Genomic DNA, 23,474 nt, shown 5'->3' with positions numbered 1-23,474 from the left:
CAGGTGGGCCCCACTTTTTAGATCTTACCACTTAAAAATCATTCTCTTCAATTCCTCAGGTGGGCAACAATTTGCAATACAAATGGACGGTTAGAAGGTATTATTCTCAAGGTCTTTTTTCTGTACACTGTGGCCCACCTGAGGTGAAATAATTTCTAACCTGATGAATCTAAACAGTGTGGCCTACCTTATGGAAAGATCGGATCAATCACACTTCTGCCATATTGTCACGTGTGATTGGATGTGGATGAACAGGATCCACGTGCTTAGTAAACCTCCTTGCAAGTATCGAAAGAGTCAACAATTCAAAAAGAAGCCCGCCCTCCACTGATTGAATGAAAAACAAAAGCAAGAACGCAACGTCTGTGCCCGGCTTCGGTGATCCCCCGATCCACCCTGATCGGTAGATTTCTGACCGTGGGTCCCTCCTTAATGTATTTTAATTAAATCCACACCGATAATAAGTTTTGAAATATCAATTTAGTGCATGATTCAAACAATGAAGCAGATCCAAATCTCAGGTGAGCCATTCCAAAGGAAACATGGTGATTGACCATTAAAAACTTCTTGTGAGACACAAAAGTTTTCGATCGATCTTATATATATATTTTTTGTCCCTTACCTAATGTATTTGTGACCTTATAAACAGGTTGGATGGCAAATAAATATTTTGAGGCCCCCAATAAGTTTTTAATGGTGGGTATTCAATCACCGCTATTTCCTCTTGTATGGTCTACATAATGTTTGTATCTTCTTAATTTGTGGCATCATGTAATAAAATTAGTTTTCAAAACTGATGGACGGCGTGGATTTAAGGAAAATAAATCAAGGTCGGCCACACATTTAGGGATCGACCGAACTTGATGGATCCGGGGATCCACCGAAGCCGTGTCCGCAGGGTGTACCCAAGGAATCGCGAGGAACCCAGCTCACACACGAACCTAACGAGCTCCCATCTCGAGACAAACGTGTACCGTTCGATTTTCGTCCGCACCTGCTTTTTCTCGTTGTCATTTTCATTTGCAGCTGTTCTCTTTATCACTTTACACTTTCACTTTCGTAACTTTTCTTCGCCACCACTCTTCTCTCTCTTCCTCCCAACGCTCGTAGAATAAGCTTATTCTACACCGAAACCCACCACCATGTTTCATCAAATCCAACCCGTCCATCGTGTGAACCCCCTCATGCTCACTTTTAATCACGAAAATCAGGGTTATTAAAAACTTATAAGGGGCACACCATGTGATTATATGGTTTTGCACAAAATAGAAAAAACCACATGGTGTGGTCCCCTTGAGTTTCTAAGGCATGAATTTTGCGAATATTTATTATTTATCGTGTTGCGCGTCTTCTTAATGGATTGGATTTCATTTTAAAACATGGTGGACCCACACTCGGGCAGGAAAGTTTTAATGGTGGATCTCAACCGTTCAGTGTGGTGTGGCCCATATATATCTTATATTTAGGCAGACTTATGATTAATGAAACGAAATTGAAGGACTAACCTGATGGACGGATTGGATATGGGTCCAACATCACTGCCTGCCCCTCACACCGCGTTGTAGAATCACCCCGTTGTACAAAAGTTGCAGAATAATCAACTTCCCCTGTCAAAAAGCAAAGGCAACAAGGCATCTATTATTCTATTTCGTACTCTTCGTTGTGTTTACCACTTTTTTTAAATAGTGGTGATTCATCTACCGACACGTCGCAAAAAAAAATGTACATTGATCCATACCACCTAAATCGCGTGCCAAACCTTGCATGGAACGTATCCTTCTTGATTAGATCACCGGCCGACGGTTCCATTACTAGTACACATATGGTGGATTGAAAAGGAAAGAGTCAGTAGTTCACGATCGCCAATCATCTTTTAACCTTTGATATCATATAATCATTGGGATATTTGGGCACATGATTTGTGTGGTCTGGATTGACGGACACGTACCAACGTGTGCCGTGGATGGCCCACTACAACTTACCAATAGTCAATTGATATTTACTAGCATTTTTTTTAATAAGCTTTTGACCATGATAGTGTTGAATGCTTCAAAAAACAAACCAATCTAACTATCATGGACCAACAGAATATCTAGATGTCTTTAGGCTTACCGTATGGCCCACCTGATGCTTTTACAGGCCTATTTTTTCAGAAATCTCATCCCAACGATAGGCCCCATGATGTGCATGTTGGACATGCATAAAAATAAAAACAGATGGATGAACTATTAAAAAAAAAATAACAATGGACAACCACCATCTAATTACATGGTGGCCCATACAATAGTTCTATTATCCCGATTCTTTTTCATATCCCATAGTGGAGTGACCCACATGGATAGATGGATTGAATATCATAAAAAGATCACGATGGAACTCACGCACATAAATTGTAGCATAAGCTTGTTCTACAAACAGCTGTGAGCAAACCCATCCTTGGACAAACCCATCCTTTTCTACTGATTTTGGTTCTTTATGTTTCTGCATCGCATAATCTATCTACATTGCAATTCTGATATTGTATGATTTATAGACTTACTAGTATTTTCAACATTGTATGATTTATGGACCTGTATTGTATACTTGGCACTTACCTTGTGTACACACTTATACCACTCTCTAAGTTTTTTATAAGCTTATGCACGATAGATGCGTACAAGTGACGTTAGGTTACAACAACGTTGAACTTGGAGCATGCAGTGGTTTTTTGGAGCTTTGATTTTCAATATATGTATTTTCCTTTCAGCATTGTATTCAACTGTTTATATTAGTGGATATGTGATGATGATGTTGCTTTTGTGATCTGAGTAAACTTATAGTTATGCTTTTTATGAGGTAAATGTATGTTGAAAAATTCTCCTTATAGGATCTAAGGATCGGAATCTAGCGTATGCGCGCTGGGAGGCGAGAATGGAATACTACGAAGGTGTCGGAACCGAATTCGGCGATCGAAAATTTTTTGAGCTCGATTTTCGAGTTTGGGCCATGATAGGTGAGCCTCATATGAAGATTGTTCAAGCTATCGCCTCAATCGGATGCATGCTCCAAACTCGTTACAGGTAAATCAAGCCTCACAGCCCAAGTCCCAAAACACCTAGGTATATAATTGTTTAAAAGCCTTAGAACAAAATAAGAGTTAAAAGTCTGAAAACTTAAGTTATAATAGAAAATTTTTCTAAGTTTTTCAATTCAGTTCAATGATATCGATCCTGTGTCGATGACAACGAACATGACTCGACGATATCGAATTGAGGCCTTTTTATGTCTAGCAACCATAAAGTATTTTGGACAAAATGTTCGATAAATCGAAAATATCGTCGATAATATCCACGGTACAAATCATATTGTCTTAGGAGCCTAGACAAACCCATCCTTTTCTACTGATTTTGGTTGTCCAATGCTAAAGTACTATGGTTTACCGAAAGAAAAGGGAAGGGGGTACCTAACAAACAGGGAAAAGTTGAAGATGTTGGCTTTCTTTATGAAATGGTGGAAGACGCACTTACATGGCCCACTTCCTCTATATAAACCACCTGAAACCCTCCTATACTGTCTCATGCCAAAACACCCATTTTCTTACATTTCTTCGATTGCAATTCTCCTCCTCTTGAGCTTCCCTTGATTGGCCTTTTTTACTTTTTCAAATTTCAACGGTTAGAAATTACGAAGATGAAGAACAAAGCATCTGTTTTGTTGAAACAGATAGTCTCTATCATAAGCTCTCTAATCAAAGCCAAATCAATGGCTTTGAAGAGCAAAACCAACGCAATGAAAGCAAGGATTATAATCTTTGGTCTATTGAGGAATAAAAAGGCCTTATTCCCAGAAATCTCTCAGAAAATCCATGCATTGCTCGGTCACAACAAAAGACACGTCAGCAGTGAAGGCGTCGACGAATCCAGGGAAACCGACAAGGCTATCTTTGGTATGTTGAGGAGTAAGAAGTTCTTGTTTCCAGAAATCTCTCATAAATTCCATGCATTGCTCGGGCACAGCAAAAGACACGTCAGCAGTGAAGGTGTCGACGAAGCTGGGGATGCTGACATGGCCATCGTCGTCTACAATGCTATGACGAATGAGGGCCCACCGGACCCATGTTACACGCTCTCCGTGGTGGATGACATCGATGGTGATAGCGATAGCGATGATGATAGGTACCCTGATCTGACCCACTCGCTCTTCGACGAGCTTGAGTTTGATGACGGGAGCAAGTCGGTTATCGATTTGGTGCGGGACGCGCGGGAGGATGGAGGGTCGGATTTCAACCTCGAGGATGAGATTGACCACGTGGCGGACGTGTTCATAAGGAGGATGAAAAGGCAGATGCAAATGCAGAAGCAAGACTCTCTCAAGAGGTACAACGATATGCTTGATAGGAGCATGTAGAAAGAAAAAGGCTCTCGGGAGACAACGGCTAGTTTTTTCTTCAGATTTTATAGTTGCAAATCGAAACTTAGAGAAAAATGCGAAAAAGTAATACTTGATTTGTTGACTGATGTTAAGGACCCAATGCACGAAATTTTAGATGTTCTGCTTCTTTGGGTCTAATATAGGATTGTGTATATATCATCAACTTGGAATCCAAAGATGTGATTTTATTTTTATTTTTTTTCATTTTCGTTTTACCATATGTTATTGGATTTTTGCACCCTTTGAAATGTTATTTTCATGCGTTTTCGTATGAAATGGAAAAGTAGCTGCCTGACCCGGTTCTGAGGTGATTTTGAGCCATGGCAGCGGGTCTGGCTAGTGTTGAAGACCCGTCCACAGAGGTTAATTATCAAGAGGCTGGGCCAGATGGCCGCCTTGGGTCCCACGTTCCATTCTCAAACCGAAGTTGGGCTGTGCATGGCATTAAAAGACTCGGTGATTTGGATGGAGTCATTCAGCCCTGAATTGAGAGACTCAGGCCTGACTTGCCTGAGTTGGAGTGACTCAGTGAGGTGACTCGTGGTACCAAATTCGGGTCAACTCAGCGTAGTCATGCCAAGCTAAGCCAATGGGCATGACCTAATTACAATGAAAGCCAATGGGCTTGGGTTGGGGCTGGACTTGACTAGGTTGTTGGACTGAGTAGGCTAATCAGATGAGTTGATTCAAGGCTCTAAGGTTTTAGGGTCATAGGACTTAGGATTAGATGGGCTGGGTCGGGTTGACTGGGTTGAGTTTAGGGTTTAAGTTTCTAAGGTTAGGATTTAAGATTAGGGTTTAGGTTAACCATATATTGATTCAAAATCAATCAGCTTATTGACCTGGGACAGGGTGTCTAAATAATTATGTGAATCATCATTTGGACAGCTCACATGTGTAGATCAAAGAACTTGCAATACCCAACACTTTCATTTTTCTAGAACTTGACTACAAAAAAACGTAATAGACCAAAGTATCTCCATAATCACATGACATGTGTTTAAAAGTCAATACTATCCATTGCTATTTAATTCGAATACATGGTCACAAATGCAAGAAACGACCTGATTTCATTTAAGCATGTGCAAGTATGCATACGTTGAGCATGTATGAGTCGCAATCGACTCAAATCAGACCGTACGACCTATGATCCCAAGCACTGAAATAGTCCTATTATAATTAAATTTGAGTAGGTTAGCCTCACTACTCAACCACTAATTAACAAGATATGATGAGATGATTTATGAAATGCAAGGTTAGTCCTTCCTATGAATTCTTTTTACTCTGAAAAAATTTTCTTCCAACCGTAATAGCTTGATCACTTTGTCAAAAAAAAAAAACATAAGAGAGTGAAATAAGAATTTAAAAAGTATAATGCTGACTTTATTAATATGAATGATGATTCAGCACATTCGGTATAGTCGTGACTTTTAGTTAGAAGAATACGATGAAGAAATCTCTAAGTAAGAACTTAGGAATTAAAAAGAGATCCGGGGTTATATATAGTTAAGCACTGGATAGAGAGATCAAGATCAAAGCATCTACCTAATTGGGACAGATCTTTTTGGGATCCTGTCTGGACAAACCTAAAACTCATGTCCGGATCTGGGCCCATGGGCTCAGGATTCAGTCCAAACCAGCCCAATGTGAAATGGGCTCAGGAGAGACTGGAACCCAGCTCATTCGCCACCCTACCGGTCGTCCTTGACTGTGTTTGAAGTCCACCGTACACGTTTGGGCACTAATTTCATGCATGACAGCTTCTTACAGCTAAGGATGGGAATGGGCGGGCACACCGTCCCAGTTTTCACTGGGCATGGACCTAGTAGCTTGGTCCGTTAGCCAGTCTTGGGCTCGAATCATTTTAGCTCGATCTAACCAGCACAGCCTGAGTTCACATGTTCATGTCCTCTTAAAAATATGCAATTCTAAATCCTCGAATAGGCAACTCATGCATTTTTATCGTAGACCGTTGATTTCGTAACTCTAGGTGTCTATATGATGTAGAGCGGGTTGCGGACAGTTTCATGGCCAAGATAGATCAAAAAAGGCCTAGTTGATAACAGAAGTGATCCGGACCGTCAGATCTTAAATCGGGCGTATCTCGCAATCCAAAATGAGTTATCGATGTAAAATATATAATTTTGGGTAGAACAATCTACTTTAGCCACTCAACCCTACTACACGGGTCGTTTCTTTATTTTAACTCCGTTTTTGTTATAAATGGTAAGTTTTAGTTTGATTATAACTCTTTATCTGTTGAGCTTTAGGAGTTGTGCCCAACACAAAAGGTGCTTAGAATAATTAGGAGAACAACTTGGTGAAGCCAAATAGAACACTTATTATTTTTAGCCGAAAACCTTACGCACTGGTAGATAAGATATCATGACCATCTATAAATAGTAAGTTTACTATTTATAGTAAGTTGTGAATTATATAAGTTTTAGTTATAGAATGATTCTGAAATTTCTATTAGTACGGGTTGTGAACTCATTTATTTCATACATGAATCAAATTACAAATTTACTAGAATTTATTACTATTTTTCTTGCTTTCTTTTCCTTTGGATTCGAGAAGTCTATGTGAGGAGTTAGGGAAACTCCATGGCTTCTGAGTATATATCCTTAAGGAAGATGGTAATCGACCTCATCACGTTCATCCCTACATTACTATATTTATGAGCATGTGTGGCCCACTTGATCAGCAGATAGATTGGGAACGGGAAATAGGGATTTATCAATTTTTTGGGTTGGGCCTGACAATTTTAGGGGAATTCGTTAAATGTGTGGCTATGCCTAGCCCGTAGGCACCCCACTATGGCTGCTGAAATAAACCGGCTGCCCGAATCATGGAAACTATCGTGGAGCCCACCGAGATGTGTATATGGAATCAGCCCCGTTCATAACTTAGTCCCACCGGATTGAAGGGAAAAACTTCAATGTCCCCGAGAAAGTTTCAGTGATAGTGATAGGTGTAGCAATCCCAACTTTTTGTGATGTGGCCTACTTAAGATTTAGATCAGCCTCATTTAGATGTCTCTACAGCTGATGGATGGAGTGGATGTGATCCATACCTTACGGTGGGTCAAAGAGCTTTTTTTTTTTGCTACGGCTCTTGAGGGACGTGGATTCGGTAGTGGGACTGCCAGTACCCACCTCGATCCTGATCAGTGCTGGAAAAGCTATGTGGGTCCACCTTGTTTTGTCTGTTTTATCCACTCCTTCCTTTCTTACTTTGAGAGATCATTTCAGGGCATGATATGGAAAATGAGGCGTATCAAAATCTCAGGTGGACCACACCATACGAAACAGTAGCTATTGAATCCTCATTATTAAAAACTTCATAGGGGCAGAAAAGTTTTGAATCAAGCTGATATTTGTCTATTCCGTTCATCCATGTCTTTGTCACCTAATCAAGAGTTCTAGGGCAAATAAACATTACAATGGCCTCAAGAAGTTTGTAATGGTGAGCATGAACCCACAACTTGTCTGGAAGAACTGAGCTTCACAGCAACTAGAATAGCTTCAAAGTGATCAGGTTAACAAATTGATGAGTATATCCCTCTGCTCAGAACAAGGTAACAGCCCGGACAAATGGGGGTTTGGTAGCTGCCAACAGATGCAGGACTTCGGAGCTCTTCTCAATAATCAACCAATCAACATGAATGGCTGAGGGTTCAGTTCATCTCGACACTAGAGGCTGTCGGAGATCAAATTGAGGAGGGCAGTGATGGCGTGCCAGATGATGTCCGAAAATGCAAGGAAACTCCTTGACTCATATCGAGCTGCATGACAATCCCCCTCCTTAGCATAAAGGAGGCCGTGCCGACCTTTTTCCTCAACTCAGCGAATGATCGTCTTCAAATGGTCTCAAATTCAGGGTAACCACTGGCACCCATCACTCACACGTAACTGTGCACCGCGCAGTTATAAAGTAATTATCAACATCTATTAGTCGCGCACATTTTGCCTAGACAACTAAGATCATGCCTAATATGATGGGCCATCTCATCCCACAAACACCATAGTAAGGAGAGCCATCGACATGGAAATGCACATAGAATCTCTCACTCTAAACCTTCCAACATGGCTAAAATCCAGATTCCTAGCCTAACTTTGGTATCGAAGGGTCTCCTACTTTAACCATGGTCTCCTTTGTTTTCTTCTTACGCAGGTGCTCGGAGGTTGAAAGAGGGCAATCCTGATTCTTGTATCAACATACCTGATATTTATATCCGCCTCCTTTATAGTCCCATGCCCTTAATTGAGCTGATAAAATGCTGGGATAGGAGGGATTAAACACATTCATAACTGTGAAACCCCCCTACCGGACCAATACTGAGATCTCAGTACTCTGGGGTAACTACCGAGCCCGATTTAACTCTCGAAGGACCTGTTACTTTCCAATGGGTACCATGCTTCCGCGTGCGACAGCCGACAGTACCCTTCCACGCGTAAAGATCAGTTATGTGGTAGTCCTTCAGAGCGCGAGCTCCGTAGTCTTGCACACAGATTTGTACACGTGTCATACACGTAAAACAATCCTAATACTGAGACCCACCGTAGATAGTTACATCCCCAAAGTAAGATTGAGTAAACGATCTTGGCCTTGTATTGGTAGACAAATGTTGGTTGACTTTGGACCGTTGATTTCTTTACATTTGAACTTGGGATCGTACATTCAGAGTGTTTTTCTGCTTATCATACTTCCAAGGCAGGCCTATTATTTGACTTGTTTCATTTGACGTTGATATATTTTCCGTGATTAATCCCTGTGTTCATGCGTATGGAGCATCACCCTCTACCGGAGTATCAATTCTCGTAACACAAAGGCCACTGACGTTAGCTGAAATAACGAAAATACCCAAGACCGGGAGGTTTGAAATTTTAAAAAAATTCCACATAACAGCTCATCGTAGTTGGCCAAAAATACAAATGAAGAAAGCAAATTACTTTGAGAAATGCTCCAGTGCTCTCAGAGCACTGTAAGTTATAGTATTCCTAGTTCCAATGGTTCACATAGACAGTCTAATCAATCGATCTGGACCATCTATTAAGTATAGAACATATTTAATAGAGTAGTAAGAAAAAAATCACACTGATTGATGATCCGATCCATCCTTGAATTGGCCTTTTTCTCCGTAGCCATCAATTTTCAGGACTCTGATTAGGTAATGACCCCTCGAATACCGAGATCCTTCCTATGGGCCCCACAATAATGTAAGCATTTTATCCATGCTACCCATCCATCTTGTCAGCTCATTTTAAGGCATTATCCAACCAATGATATAAATTCAAATCTCAAGTAGAAGACACCACAGTAAACAGTAGTGATTGAACTATTACCGTTAAAAACTTATTGGGGATCACAAATCTTTCATCTTGTCCCTTCATCCAGGTTTGTGTGATATTATCAACTGGTTGGATGGAAAATAAACATTGGAGTGGGCCCTAGGAACCTTTTAACGATGGGAGTTCATTCACCACTGTTTCCTGCAGTGTAGTCCACCCGAGATTTGTATCTGGCTAGTTTTTAGGTTGATATCCCAGAATGATCCGGAAAATGTAGGGACTGAGTGTATAGAAACATAAATGATGGTAGGGCCCATGGAGCCTCTCCCGCACCGATCACGGTCAGTACCGAATTCGAATCGCCCTTTCCCAAGCCATGGGTGTCATGGTTATCATATCCTAACAAAGTGAATTTTTAGAATGATAGGCATTCCATGATGGCTCCTAACAAATAGTTGATCCAATCTATTTTTGTGAAAACAATAGTCACCGTTCATATTAAATGTCTTCGATCATATGGTTAATATTTGTCAGATTTCTGTGATGTTTGCGTGGTAACACATGGAATGTACGGTAACGGTCTGGATCAATGGGCTGGACGGTCTAAATTTCCCAATGCAAATAAGAGCACTATAACACATACTGCTCCAAAGTACTGAAATATTTTTAAGTTACTTTGTACTTTTTACAAGGCATTATTTAAGGAGCGGATTAGGTGCGGCCATTACTGTGGGGACCACCTTGATGTATGTATTTCTAGGGCTCACCTGAGGTTTATTACCATCCAACTTGTTGATAAGGTCACAAAAATCCTGATGAAGGGAACAATTATCAGCTTGATCCATAAGTTTTGTGGCTCATTAATGGTAAATAGCCACTGTTTCCTGTGGTATGGTCCACCTGGAAATTGGATTGCTTCCTTTTTTTGGATAAGGCTATATATATATATATATATATATATATATATATATATATGTGTGTGTGTGTGTGTGTGTGTGTGTGTGTGTGTGTGTGTACACGGCCGAGTGGTAATATGTCCAGGCAGGGTCATGTGGAGCCCAAAGTGATGTCAGTATTTTTATCAACGCGGTTCATTGCTTTTCTCAGGCCATTTTAAAATATGATCATAAAAATGAAGCAGGTCTACTGTTCCAATTAACCACACTAAAGGAAGTTGCAGTGATAATGACATCCACATTTGAAAGTTTCTAAGGGCCATGCTGATTTTTTTTTACCATCCAACCTATTCACAGGGTAATGTAGACGTGGATGAAGTAAAAAAACAAATATCAGCTTGATCCGAAACTTCTCCAGCTCTCACGAAGTTTTTAATGGTGGAAATTCAATCCCCACTTTGTGGTGCAATTAATCTCTTTAAATGCCTCATTTTTTGGCTCGTAACTTAAAATGATCTAATAAAAGATATGAACAGCGTGGATAAAGAACTTACATCACGGTGGGCCCCACAGATCCCTACCCTGACGGATTACCGTCTGGGCGAAGGTAGGACGCAATCCGCATCCATAGAATACATGCATAAATTTTTTTCTAAAGGAAAGTGTAATGTCTCGGAAAAATCTGTACAAAAACCCGAGTATCACCTCAGGCAGAAATCACTCAGGACCAAATCCTTTATAAATTAGACGAGAATTAGCTAATGCTACGCTAGATACCTGTAAAATTAGCACTACCCACTTTATATATAATCTGCAAGACTCAAGACGTGCAGAATCATTGGCGTTGCATTACCCTGAAATTTAGGATCAATCTTTAAACTCAGTTGCTCTCGGGAGCACCTTGAGACTCCGTATCGGACCTGGACCGCGCGTCGAAAGTCCGATTACTGCGAAACCATGCGGTTAGGACCGCATTCCTGGACTTGACAACCACCTCGAAAATCAAGTTCTAACGATACCCAGAAACGTACAACTTGAGCCCGGAACGAAGTGTGTGAAAAATGCAAATACCTTTAGAAAGTGAACTGAAACTCAAGTAAATTGAGTCGTTCGCTTGCAGGCCAAATCTAAGGATTCAGACCGTCAGAATCTAACCTAATTACACCCTTGGATCAGGAAAAATTTCCAACACATGTCAGTACACTTGTGGCCCTGATCGAGTATCAGTGACTGTTGAACTGAAACTGGTCCCCCATGGTCAATCTGTAAATCCGATCAGACCAAAAATTTAACTCAACCTAGATCCAATATCAGGGACCTTAAGTCCAACCGCATGCAGAAAAGGGGCCTCCAAAAGTGCTCCGATGGCTCGGTACAGACGCTATTTGGCTGTAACCTAAGTATACCTTGGCCTTGAGACCATTTCCATCAATCCTGGACCTATATAAGGGTCTTAAACCCTCTCTCTCTCATTCCATAAGAATTTGAAAAACCTCAAGAGAGAGGAGAAAAAAGACAAGGAAAGAGAGAGAAAGTGAGAGAGAGAGTCGGCGTTTCTTCCTGGGATTCAATCCCACCACTCCACGTGCTTAACCACCATTCATGTATCACTATTCTGGCGATTTCGATTCAGTTCTTAAGTAAGTAAACCTAACCCTAATCTGTTTTAGGGTTTTCAATAGTATAAGTGATGAAATAGCTAACCTATTTCATGTTATAGGTTGTTGTGGTGCCGTAGACAAAGACTTAGCTTTTAAACTGAGTTCGTTACGAGTCTACCGGCGAAAGGTGCGGACTATAAATGTTTAGGTTATGGTTTTCAAGGCTTTCAATGTCAGTTAATGATTTATGACTGACTTGATTGCTAATACATGCTTAGAAACGATGTTTCTCGCACTTTACACATATATATGAACTATGTTGAATATAGTGAAATTCATGTGTTTGTTGATATACTGGAAAGAATATGAAATTATGATTCGTGCTTGCCATGATTATTGATTGTAAATGTATGATCATTGTATACGTGGCATCTCCTTATAAAAGGATTTACTATAACATGTGTTTTAACTAAGTTATTACATGTATGTAATATATATAGTCCAAGTGTTTGATAAAATGCCTCAATGAGGAACTGCTTGTTAAAATATATGTAATGAGGGTGTTGAGTTAGGATTCTCAATTCCCTTAACCATGGTTATAGTTTTCTTTTATGTATCCTATACACCACTACGTGCTTTATGGTTGAAATGCCTATATACGCTAATATACACACTATGTGTTCGTTGAAATGCTCAAATGAGACTTATATTTAAGTTAGTTGTTACATGCTGTTTTGGACTAGCACATATGTATTCCTATTATATTTGGAGTGTGTTTGGGACTATAGTATAGTCTAGACAATCAGTAACAAGTCCTGGATTGGTGGTTGAAGTTGTTTCGCCACACCGGACGTGTTTGATGAATCCGAGTTGTACTTAGGTTATCGACAGTGGTTAGGCCACATGGAGTGCTTACGCATCCCATGTCGATCGGCTCGACATACGCTCGTACTAGTCGAGCTCGTCAAGTAACCCGATTGACCCGATATACGTTCACCATGTATGGACGCTACTGCTTGAACCTAAAGTATCAAACTCACTAGTGAAAATCTCGTTAACCTTGGTACATCGATCCGCTAAGACTCATGAGCCGGACATGGTGGTATGGAACACCGTGGTCGAGCTGTCGGCCTACGCTGGGGCGACGAGCCTTCCCGTAGTGACCAGTGAGCAACACCGCCTCGTCAGCCAAATACGGTAGTATGGGACACTATATTCGAGCTATCGGCCTACACTGATCAGGTGACGAACCCTTTGTAGTGACCTCGAGCATACTCTAAGACTGCGTTGAGGCAACGAGTCTTTCCGTAGCAACTAGAGTATAAACTAGGCCTACACTGATCAGGTGACGAGCCCTTTATAGTGACCTAGAACCGCAATTTCGTATGAGATTTACTAGGACTGACGACCCTAGAATGGATCATTATTTGAAAATTGATATAAGGAAGGTACCTTAACTTCTCAATCCTGCTGTATGAAAAGGTCTAATAAGAACTTGGTAATCATGTTCATGCACCGCATTGCATGTGTCTTTGGTGTTGGAGTTGAGCACTGTGGATGGGATGCATGCCGCGACCGTGAGATGAAGTTCGCAAAGGGAGTGCAAGCGAAGGCATACATCATTAATACATAACATCCTTGGATTAACCAGAGTACTTAGGAATGCTTGTTGTATTGTTTTATCATTACTGCTTGACTGAATTGATAACATATTAACCTTTGCTTTATAGCTCCACTGAGTTGATCACTTACTCCCACGTTCTGGGACGGTGTTGTGCACACTAATCAGACTCTGTCTTAGCTATAGGTGGTAGCGATGCCTACGAGGTAGAGCCAGACTTCGAGGATCACGAGGAGACATTCTCCTACATGCAGTTATCGGGCGGGTTCATGTGAGCCGTGTCCTGATCACCGAGGCTACAGGGACACTTACTAGATGCCCTTACACTGTTATTCTATATTTTGGAGCACACATGTATATTCATTTTATGCATTTTGGGAGTATACATGTATATATTTAACCTGGTAACATGATCACACTTCGGAGACCTACTACAGTTCATATGTCTTATACATGTATTACAGTCTTCCTCTTGCAAAACTCACTTGTCTCTGGAGTATGATATGTTATTTTGGTATAATCTCATTCATGTTTAATGCACTAATACGGACAACATTTAATCATTATTATCTATGTTACATAAGTGATGTGTTGGAACTCGAGAGTTGGGCCTATGCTCGACCCCCGATTTTCAAGGCGTTACAGACTTGTTATATAGGTCGCAGTTGTATGGATCGTAATTGTCATATTATATGGGTCGCAATTGTCCTGTTATATAGGTCACAGTTGTCATGTTATATGGGGGTTGCAGTTGTCCTTTTATATGGGTCGCAGTTGTTATGTTATATGGGTCACAATTGTCTTATTATATGGGTCGTAGTTGTATGGGTCGCAATTGTCATGTTATATGGGTCGCAGTTGTCCTGTTATATGGGTCGTAGTTGTATGGGTCGAAGTTGTCATGTTATATGGGTCGCGGTTGTCTTGTTATATGGGTCGTAGTTGTCATATTATATGGGTTGTAGTTGTCATAGGTTGTAGTTGTCCTGTTATATGGGTTGTGGTTGTCCTATTATATGGGTCGTAATTGTCATGTTATATGTTCAATTCCTTTACTGCCAAATGAAAGGCTAACCATTGGTACCATACCCTAAGGCCCACAATGGGATGATTTGTTCCGTTCACCTTTTCGGCCAGCTCGTCATGGGCCCAAAAAGTTCTAACTTGGGCAATGTTCACTTCTAACATACATCATGTCACGCCCCAAAATTGGAAATCAAGCTCACAAATTTTCTGATCGCCAAATCCAGTGCTGACAGCCTCCGTAGTACCCCATTCTTAGCTCCCAGCGTCCATAAGCCATATTTCGATCCTGGAATCCTACAATGAGGATTTTCCAATGTACTTTTACTCGTAATAAGCATAACCACAAGTTTGCCCAAATCACAAAGGCAACATCATCATCACATATCCACTAATATAAACATTTAAATACAATGCTGAAAGGGAAATACATATGTCAAAATCAAAGCTTTAGAAGACCGCTGCACGCTCCACGGTCAACGCTACTGCAACCTAATGCCACCTGTACGCATATATAATGCATCAGCTTATAGAGAGCTTAGAGGGTAGTGTAAGTGTGTGCGCAAGGTAATTACCAAGTATTCAATACAATGTCATAATCATACAATATCAGAATTTTTGGCAAGATCATGAATCATACGATATCAGACTAAGCGGAAATACTGCAAGTCTATAAATCATATAATATTAAAGTACATAATACAGATCAGCTATGCAAATGAGGACTCATAGAGAGCCAAATATCAGATGTCGATGATATAATGCAATATGTAAATCCTGCTAAGTCCGTCTAAGCCATATAAGTACAGAAACATAACAACCCAAAATACCATATGCCTGCGGATGTAATGAAATATGCATTGCGAATGAAATGACCAAAATGGAATATGAAGTCGAGATGATAGTACGTAGTATCGCAGGCTATGGGGTCCATCATAAGGGACTTCTATCCAAACCAGTCTCATAGCTAATTTGGATAGTCAGACTCATTGTGGTAAACTCAAGATCTCAAGTTAGTCCCGCGCCCCAACCGAAATCTTGGCCATTGCGAAAGTACACGTAATAAATAATTGCGCACCACTAGCCTAAGTGGATAGTGAATGAATAAATGAATGAGTAAAATGCTAAGTATACAACTCATCCTCAATAAGTCCACATATCAGTATCGTACATCTTTGGGATCATCACCGGGGTCTATTACACTATACGCTAACTTGTCACCCCTATCTAAGCGCACAACTGAGTAAGTGATAGAGACCTCACTGTCCTCTTGCCAATATCGGGTCCGGCTCGTCGATAGCGGACCCATTCCTCAAGCTGATCAAACTCAACCTAGATATTACCCTCTAACTCAATCGGGTAAGGTCATACCCCTTCCCAACCGTCCACGATAAAATGGGAGACGCGACCTACTGGTATACGGCCCTCATGCGCTCATATATATCTACTCGGTTTATACGTTGGGGCGTCCTCGGGTACCAAGAGGGTTTAGAAATTTTCACTCATGGCCATCTATGGCGGCCCAATGCTAGTAACAGATTTTCGGTGTCCCATCTGGTCATCCACGTTATGCCTGTGGATGCTACGGCCCTGATGTCGCTAGGGCTTACAGTAATCACAACACACAATACAAGATACATGAATTATACAATCCGGTCATGCATCAATCCTACGCATACCGTGTACTCATGTGAGATAATCTCCGCCTATCAGGGAGTCTCATAACATGTCCAATAACATATGCAATGATCAACCACATCTCATAACAAACATGCAGATGATGCGTATGGGCATGTATCATGATGTTATGCTGTCACATACTCATAATCGGTATCGATAACTGACCACCAATAATCGGTATCGATATTCGGTTTCGATAATGAGAATCAGCCTCGACAATCAGAATCGGCCTCGACAATCGGAATTGACCTCGATATCGTATACTTATAATTGATAATCGGCCTAACAAAAGGCGTAAGGGAAGGTCACAATATGGACATTTAACCATCATTGTCCATCAATGTGGACATTTAACCAACATTGCTTCCAAATAATGGCCCACATAAAGCCAAACATATAGTGGGCCCATAGCCACACACAAGAGCCCCATACAATCACAATGGGCCACATACAATCTCAATGGGCCACATACAATCAAAATGGGCCTCATACACATCAAGTGGGCTGCATCAATGGGCCGCAATAATGGACCTCATACACATCAAGTGGGCTACATCGATGGGCCGCACTAATGAGCCTCATACACATCAAGTGAGCTGCATCAATGGGCCGCACTAATGAGCCACAAGTATATCAAAGTGGGTCTCTCGAATGGGCCACAAAATACTTCAAAGTGGGCCTCAAGTAGGAGCTTGGATTACATCTAAAATCATTTCAATGGTTGTAGGTGCAACATGAGTATCACTGTACACTATCATTCTATGGGGCACATGGCTCACTAATGATGATCAGCACTATCCAAATATTGTCCATATAAATCAGCACGGTCCAAACATTGGACATGTAAATCTGCACCGTCCAAACATTGGACAACACCACCCAACATTGTCCAGAATCGTCTAGCACTATCTGGACGATGTGGATGAAACAAATACATCATAGTGTGGCCACAACACCACCCAAACATTGTCTAGCACCGTCCAGTACTGTCTGGACAGTGTGGATGAAACAAATACATCACGATGTGGTCCCACAGAACCTGCTGACATCAATACAGGTGGGTCTTCACAGCAGTGGACGGTGTGGATCTCACACCAGAGAGGCGGGTCCCACATACTGCTGACGTCTCATCTCATTTAAGTAGCTGGTGTGAGATACACCAGCCAATCCACTCCTCTCAGCAGGTGGGTCCCACGTGGAGCCCACTAGACATATATATATATATATATATATATATATATATAGTGTGTGTGTGTGTATCGAATATTATATAATATATTATTTTAATAATATTTTTGAAAGGATGTAGCGTCCATCATCTATTCTGGACGGACAGTGTGGATTAAATCCATACATCACGGCTGGCTCCACATGCACCGTTTAGGAATGAATGGTGCAGATACATACATCCATGTGGCCCCACACGTATAAGCGGTGTGAATAAAACACATACATCATAACAGCCCCCAGCTGTTGACGTCAGCTAGTAGAGGGACCCACCATCCTATCATTGGACGGTGTGGATTTATAATTCATAAATCAAAGTGGGTTTCCACCATCCAGATAGCTGGACGGTGGATGCATGGCATAGATGAAACGCATGCACCTGGTGGGTCCACACGTGTGACCCACCAAAGCTCTGGATAGAGCTGATATTTATGTTTTCCCTTCCTCTAAGCTGGCTAGATGTCAGTGGCGGCTTGATCAGGTGGGCCACACCACACTCCTTCATAAAAAATAAAAATAAAAAAAGAAGGGGAGAGAGAGAGATCGTGAGAAGGGGAGGGACCTCGCCACTATGGGCCCTCCCTATATAATGCGTACATCAAGTGGGTCCCAAATCATGTGGACCCTACATCAAAATCAAATATTATGAACACCCACTGATCATCTTCTTGGACTTCTTCTTCCATCGATGCGTCCTAGAGCTCCATGGAATGTACTTCAACGGTCGAGATGAAGCTTGGATGGTGGAGATGGGAGGTAGGAAGGTGGACCATACTAGCTTCTCCATAGAAGCCATGGACGTTGGGTGTTTGGGTTGCTTGGGAGAATGAGAGAGAGATGAGAGAGAGAGGTTGTAAGAGAGAGAGGGATGGGTGAGTGATGGTATGTGATGAGTGAGAGATGGATGGTGGATGATGGATGTGTACTTGGTTGTAAGAGGGAGTTGACTTTGGGGAGGGTGGTTGTACTTGGGGATAGGTGTTGTACTTAGCATTTGATTGATGGATTGATGTGAAGTGTCGTAGAGATTCCATCGGTATTTGCAACGCGCGGCATTTTCTTCGAATTGAATGCGGGTTCACATCTCCTGACCTGGGTATCGCCTTGGCGCACGAGACGCAGTTGGAAGGTTACAAGTCTCGGGTCGAGCCGACTCTAATATATGGGACATGACTCAGGATCGCGCCCAAACGCCGATAACAGGTGGCCGAAATTTGACTGGGAGGACTGCGGAATCCTACGGAACGGTACAGGCAAAGATACAGGTCTCACACATCACAGTGAGCCTAGAAAGTATTAACAATGGATACCACTATCACCATTATTTTCTATTATGTGGCCCACACGAGCTTTGGATCATGCTGATATTTGGGCCTTGGCCCTAAAATGACATGGCAAAAAGGATGGGCGGCGTGGATTATACATATACATCAATGTGGACCCTACGAGTTGGGCCTTATCTACACCCAAAAAAGGTTACTGTCCACATCACTTTCTTAGCATTAAATATGATGTAACTTCTTATTCACTAAAAAAATTATAGAACTATTGAACCAAAGACATGGATATTTAGGTCCAAAAGATTTTTTAAAACTTCTCGGAAGGCCAACTTAAGACTACTTGGAAGGTTGAATCTCTTTACGAAATTTGACCCAGAGGTTAGTATGGTCAAATTCCCCAATTAATAATTCCACATTCAAGCATTACAGGTCCGTGTGACGCAATCAACAGTCATAACGGAAATAGACATTACAATCGGCCTCAAGAGGTTTGTAACGGTGAGCGGGCAATCACCATTGTGTCTGTGATGTGTCTAAATCGAGCTGATAAAATGGATGGACAGGGTGGGTAAAACACATTCATCACAGTGTACCCACAGAACCGACCAATACTGAGATCTCCGTACTGTGGGGTAACTACCGAGCCTGATTTAACTCTCGAAGGTCCTGGACTTTTCAATGGGTACCATGCTTCCGCGTGCGACTGCCGAAAGTACCCTTCCGCACATAAAGATCAGTCATTTGGTAGTCTTTCAGAGCGTGAGCTCCGTATTCTTGCACACAGATTTGTACACGTGTCATACCCGTAAAACAGCCCTAATACTGAGACCCACCGTAGATAGTTACATTACAATGTAAGATTGACTAAACGATCTTGACCTTGTATTGGTAGACAAATGTTGATTGACTTTGGACCGTTGATTTCTTTACATTTGAACCGTCCAGTGGTTGTCCATCAATCATCCCTTTAGGATCGTATATTCGGGGTGTTTTTCTGCTTATCATACTTCCAAGGCAGACCTATTATTTGACTTATTTCATTTCACGTTGATATATTTTCCGTGATTAATCGCTGTGTTCATGCGTATGGAGCATCACCCTCTACCGGAGTATCAATTCTCGTAATACAAAAGGCCACTGAAGTTAGCTAAAATAACGAAAATACCCAAGACCGGAAGGTTTGAAATTTGAAAAAAATTCAACATAACAGCTCATCTTAGTTGTCCAAAAATACAAATGAGGAAAGCAAATTACTTTGAGAAATGCTCCAGTGCTCTCAGAGCATTGTAAGTTATACCACTCCTAGTTCCAATGGTTCACATAGACAGGCTAATCAATCGATCTGGACCATCTATTCAGTATAGAACATATTTAATAGAGTAGTAAGCAAAAAATCACACTGATTGATGATCCGATCCATCCTTTATTTGGCCTTTTTCTCTGTAGCCATCACTTTTCAGGACTCTGATTAGGTAATGACCCCTCGAATACCGAGATCCATGGGCCCCACAATAATGTATCCATGCTACCCATCCATCTTGTCTGCTCATTTTAAGGCATTATTACAAAAATGATATAAATCCAAATCTCAGGTAGACGACACTAAAATAAACAGTAGTGATTGAACTATTACCATTAAAAACTTCTCAGGGATCACAGGTCTTCGATCTTGTCCCTTCATCCGGGTCTATGTGATCTTGTCAACTGGTTGGATGGAAAATAAACATTGGAGTGGGCCATGGGAACTTTTTAATGTTGGGAGTCCAGTCACCACTATTTCTTGTGGTGTAGTTTGCCTGAGATTTGTATCTGCCTAGTTTTTAGGTTCATATCCCAGAATGATCTGGAAAACGTACGGACGGAGTGTATAAAAACATAAATGATGGTAGGCCCATGGAGCCTCTCCAGCACCGATCACGGTCAATACCGAATTCCAATCGCCCTTTCCCAAGCCATGGGTGTCATGGTTATGATATCCTAACAAAGTGATTTTTTAGAATGATAGGCAATCCATGATGGCTCCTAACAAATCGATGGTCCGATCTACTTTTGTGTAAACAATATTCACCGTACATATTAAATGCCTTCGATCAGATGGTTAATATTTGTCAGATTTCTGTGATATTTGCGTGGTAACACATGGAATGTACAGTAACGGTCTGGATCAATGGGCTGGACGGTCTAAATGTCCCAATGCAAATAAGGGCACTATAACACATACTGCTCTAGACAACTGAAATATTTTTAAATTACTTTTTACTTTTTACAGGCCAATATTTAAGGAGCGGATTAGGTGCGGCCCTTTGTGGGGCCCACCTTGATGTATGAATTTCTAGGGCCCATCTTTTTTTTCTTTTTTCTCCTTTTGGGTTAGTTTGTTAGCACACACCCATGTCAGTGCACACACTCCCTGTTAGCCACCCCCGCTAGCGATCGACACCAAGACCTCATGTGTTGAAACGAGGTATCTCCACTCAATCTGCCAGTTGAGCTATGGATCTGCCCCATCCTGATTTTTATTACCATCCAACCTGTTAATAAGGTCAGAAAAAATCTGGATGCAGGGAAAAACAATTATCAGCTTGATCCAAAAGTCTCGTGGCTCATTAATGATCAACGATATTATATATATATATATATATATATATATATATATATATACACACACACACGGCGTGGATATAGAATACGGACGCGGGTTGCGTCCTACCTCCTCCGGGTGGTAATCTGTCCTGGCAGCGCTATGTGGAGCCCAAAGTGATATCAATATTTTATCCTCACTGTTCATGGCTTTTCTCAAATCATTTTAAGGTCTGATCATAAAAATAAAGCAGGTCCAACGCTACAGTTGACCACACCAAAGGAAGCTGCAGTAATAATGACACCTACTGTTGAAACCTTTCCACGGGCCATGGTGTTGTTTTTTTACCATCCAACATATTAATAAAGGAACGTAGACGTGGATGAAGTAAAAAAACAAATATCAGCTAGATCCGAAACTTTTCCAGCTCCTAAGAAGTTTTTAATGGTAGAAATTCAATCCCCATTTTGTGGTCCAATTAATATCTTTAAATGCCTCGGTTTTTGGCTCATGACTTAAAATGATCCAATAAAAAATATGAACGGCGTAGATAAAATTCTTACATCACATTGGACCCATAGATCCCTGCCCTGACAGGTTACCGTCCGGGCGGGGGTAGGACGCAATCCGCGTCCATAGAATACGGGACGAGTAAATTGCGACTGTACGACCCATTTAGGGCCCATTTAGGAAACTACGCCCACCTCATTTTCCTTCGCGAGAATACGCCCGAGCTGTACGGAAGGCTTGCCAAAGGTCGAAAATGCCCCTACTTGTTCCTTCAAGCGGATATGTGGCGCTCGAAGACAAGCGCTGACACTCCTCGAACTCCGAGTTGTACGAACAGTTCAAAAGATATCAGAGTTACATCGGCCCCACAGTTACGTATTTATTATATCCACAGCGTTCATCCATAGTTCGAGATCATTTCGGAGCATTATCAAAAAAAAAAAAAAATCCAATCCAAAGATCAACTGGACCACACCACAAAGAGCAACGGGAAAATTGATTTTAACCGTTAAAAATTTTATAGGGCCCACCATAACATTTATTTTCCATCCAATATATTCATAATGTCACAAAGACCTGGATGAAGAGGAAAAACAAATTTTGTAATGGTCCAAAACTTCTGGGACCCCTAAAAGGGTTTCAATGGTAGACGTTCAATCTTCCACTGCCTTTTATAGTGTGGTCCACTTGATAGCTAAATCTGTCTTATTTTTCTTCCCAAGTGTTAGTACGAGTTCACAAAATAGATGGACGGTTTGGATATAACACATACCTCATAAAAGGACCCACAGAGGCGGTGGGGATTACAACAAGGAAAAAAAAGAGCTGGTATCTTTGGCTACGGATTATAACCGTAGCGATAACCGCAGCCAATGCTTTTTCAATATGTCCTCTACTATACATCGAAGGTCCTTCGATATATACTTCGATATATCGAATGTTTTTCGATTAATCGGAAAAGGTCCAAAACTGTCCAGCAACTTTGCATAAAAAATCCTGCAATTTTCGATTAATCGAAGTGTATTCGATATGTATCGAAGATATAGCTAATGATGATAGCCGTAGCCATAATCGTAGTCCGTAAAAGTCTAAGCAAATTTTTTATTTTTTTATTTTTTATTTTTAGTTTTTCTTTTTACATGGAGAACTTTATTCTACTTACAATTTCTCTAATACATATTTATATAAATATGTATATATAAGCATATAAAAAAAATCTCTCTTTTTTTATTTTATTTCTCTATTCATTCAACAAGAATATCTTATAAACCAAAATTAGTTACTTGATGTACCCTATATGATTTTGGGGTAGGAGAAGATACTTTAGCCAACTAACCTAGTTATTTTCTAAGAT

General features: G+C 41.0%; 1 protein-coding gene across 1 annotated transcript; it reads left to right on the top strand.

Moving 5' to 3' along the window:
* The first annotated feature begins 3,548 nt into the window (after positions 1-3,548).
* Positions 3,549-4,611, top strand: LOC131239248 (uncharacterized). Its single transcript, XM_058236854.1, has one exon. It carries the CDS (start codon positions 3,670-3,672, stop codon positions 4,384-4,386), a length of 717 nt encoding a protein of 238 aa, XP_058092837.1. The 5' UTR covers positions 3,549-3,669; the 3' UTR covers positions 4,387-4,611.
* The last annotated feature ends 18,863 nt before the right edge of the window (positions 4,612-23,474 follow it).

This window comes from Magnolia sinica, chromosome 3 (genome assembly GCF_029962835.1).
Source record: "Magnolia sinica isolate HGM2019 chromosome 3, MsV1, whole genome shotgun sequence".
NCBI lineage: Eukaryota > Viridiplantae > Streptophyta > Magnoliopsida > Magnoliales > Magnoliaceae > Magnolia > Magnolia sinica.
This window is presented reverse-complemented; position numbering and strand designations above follow the sequence as displayed.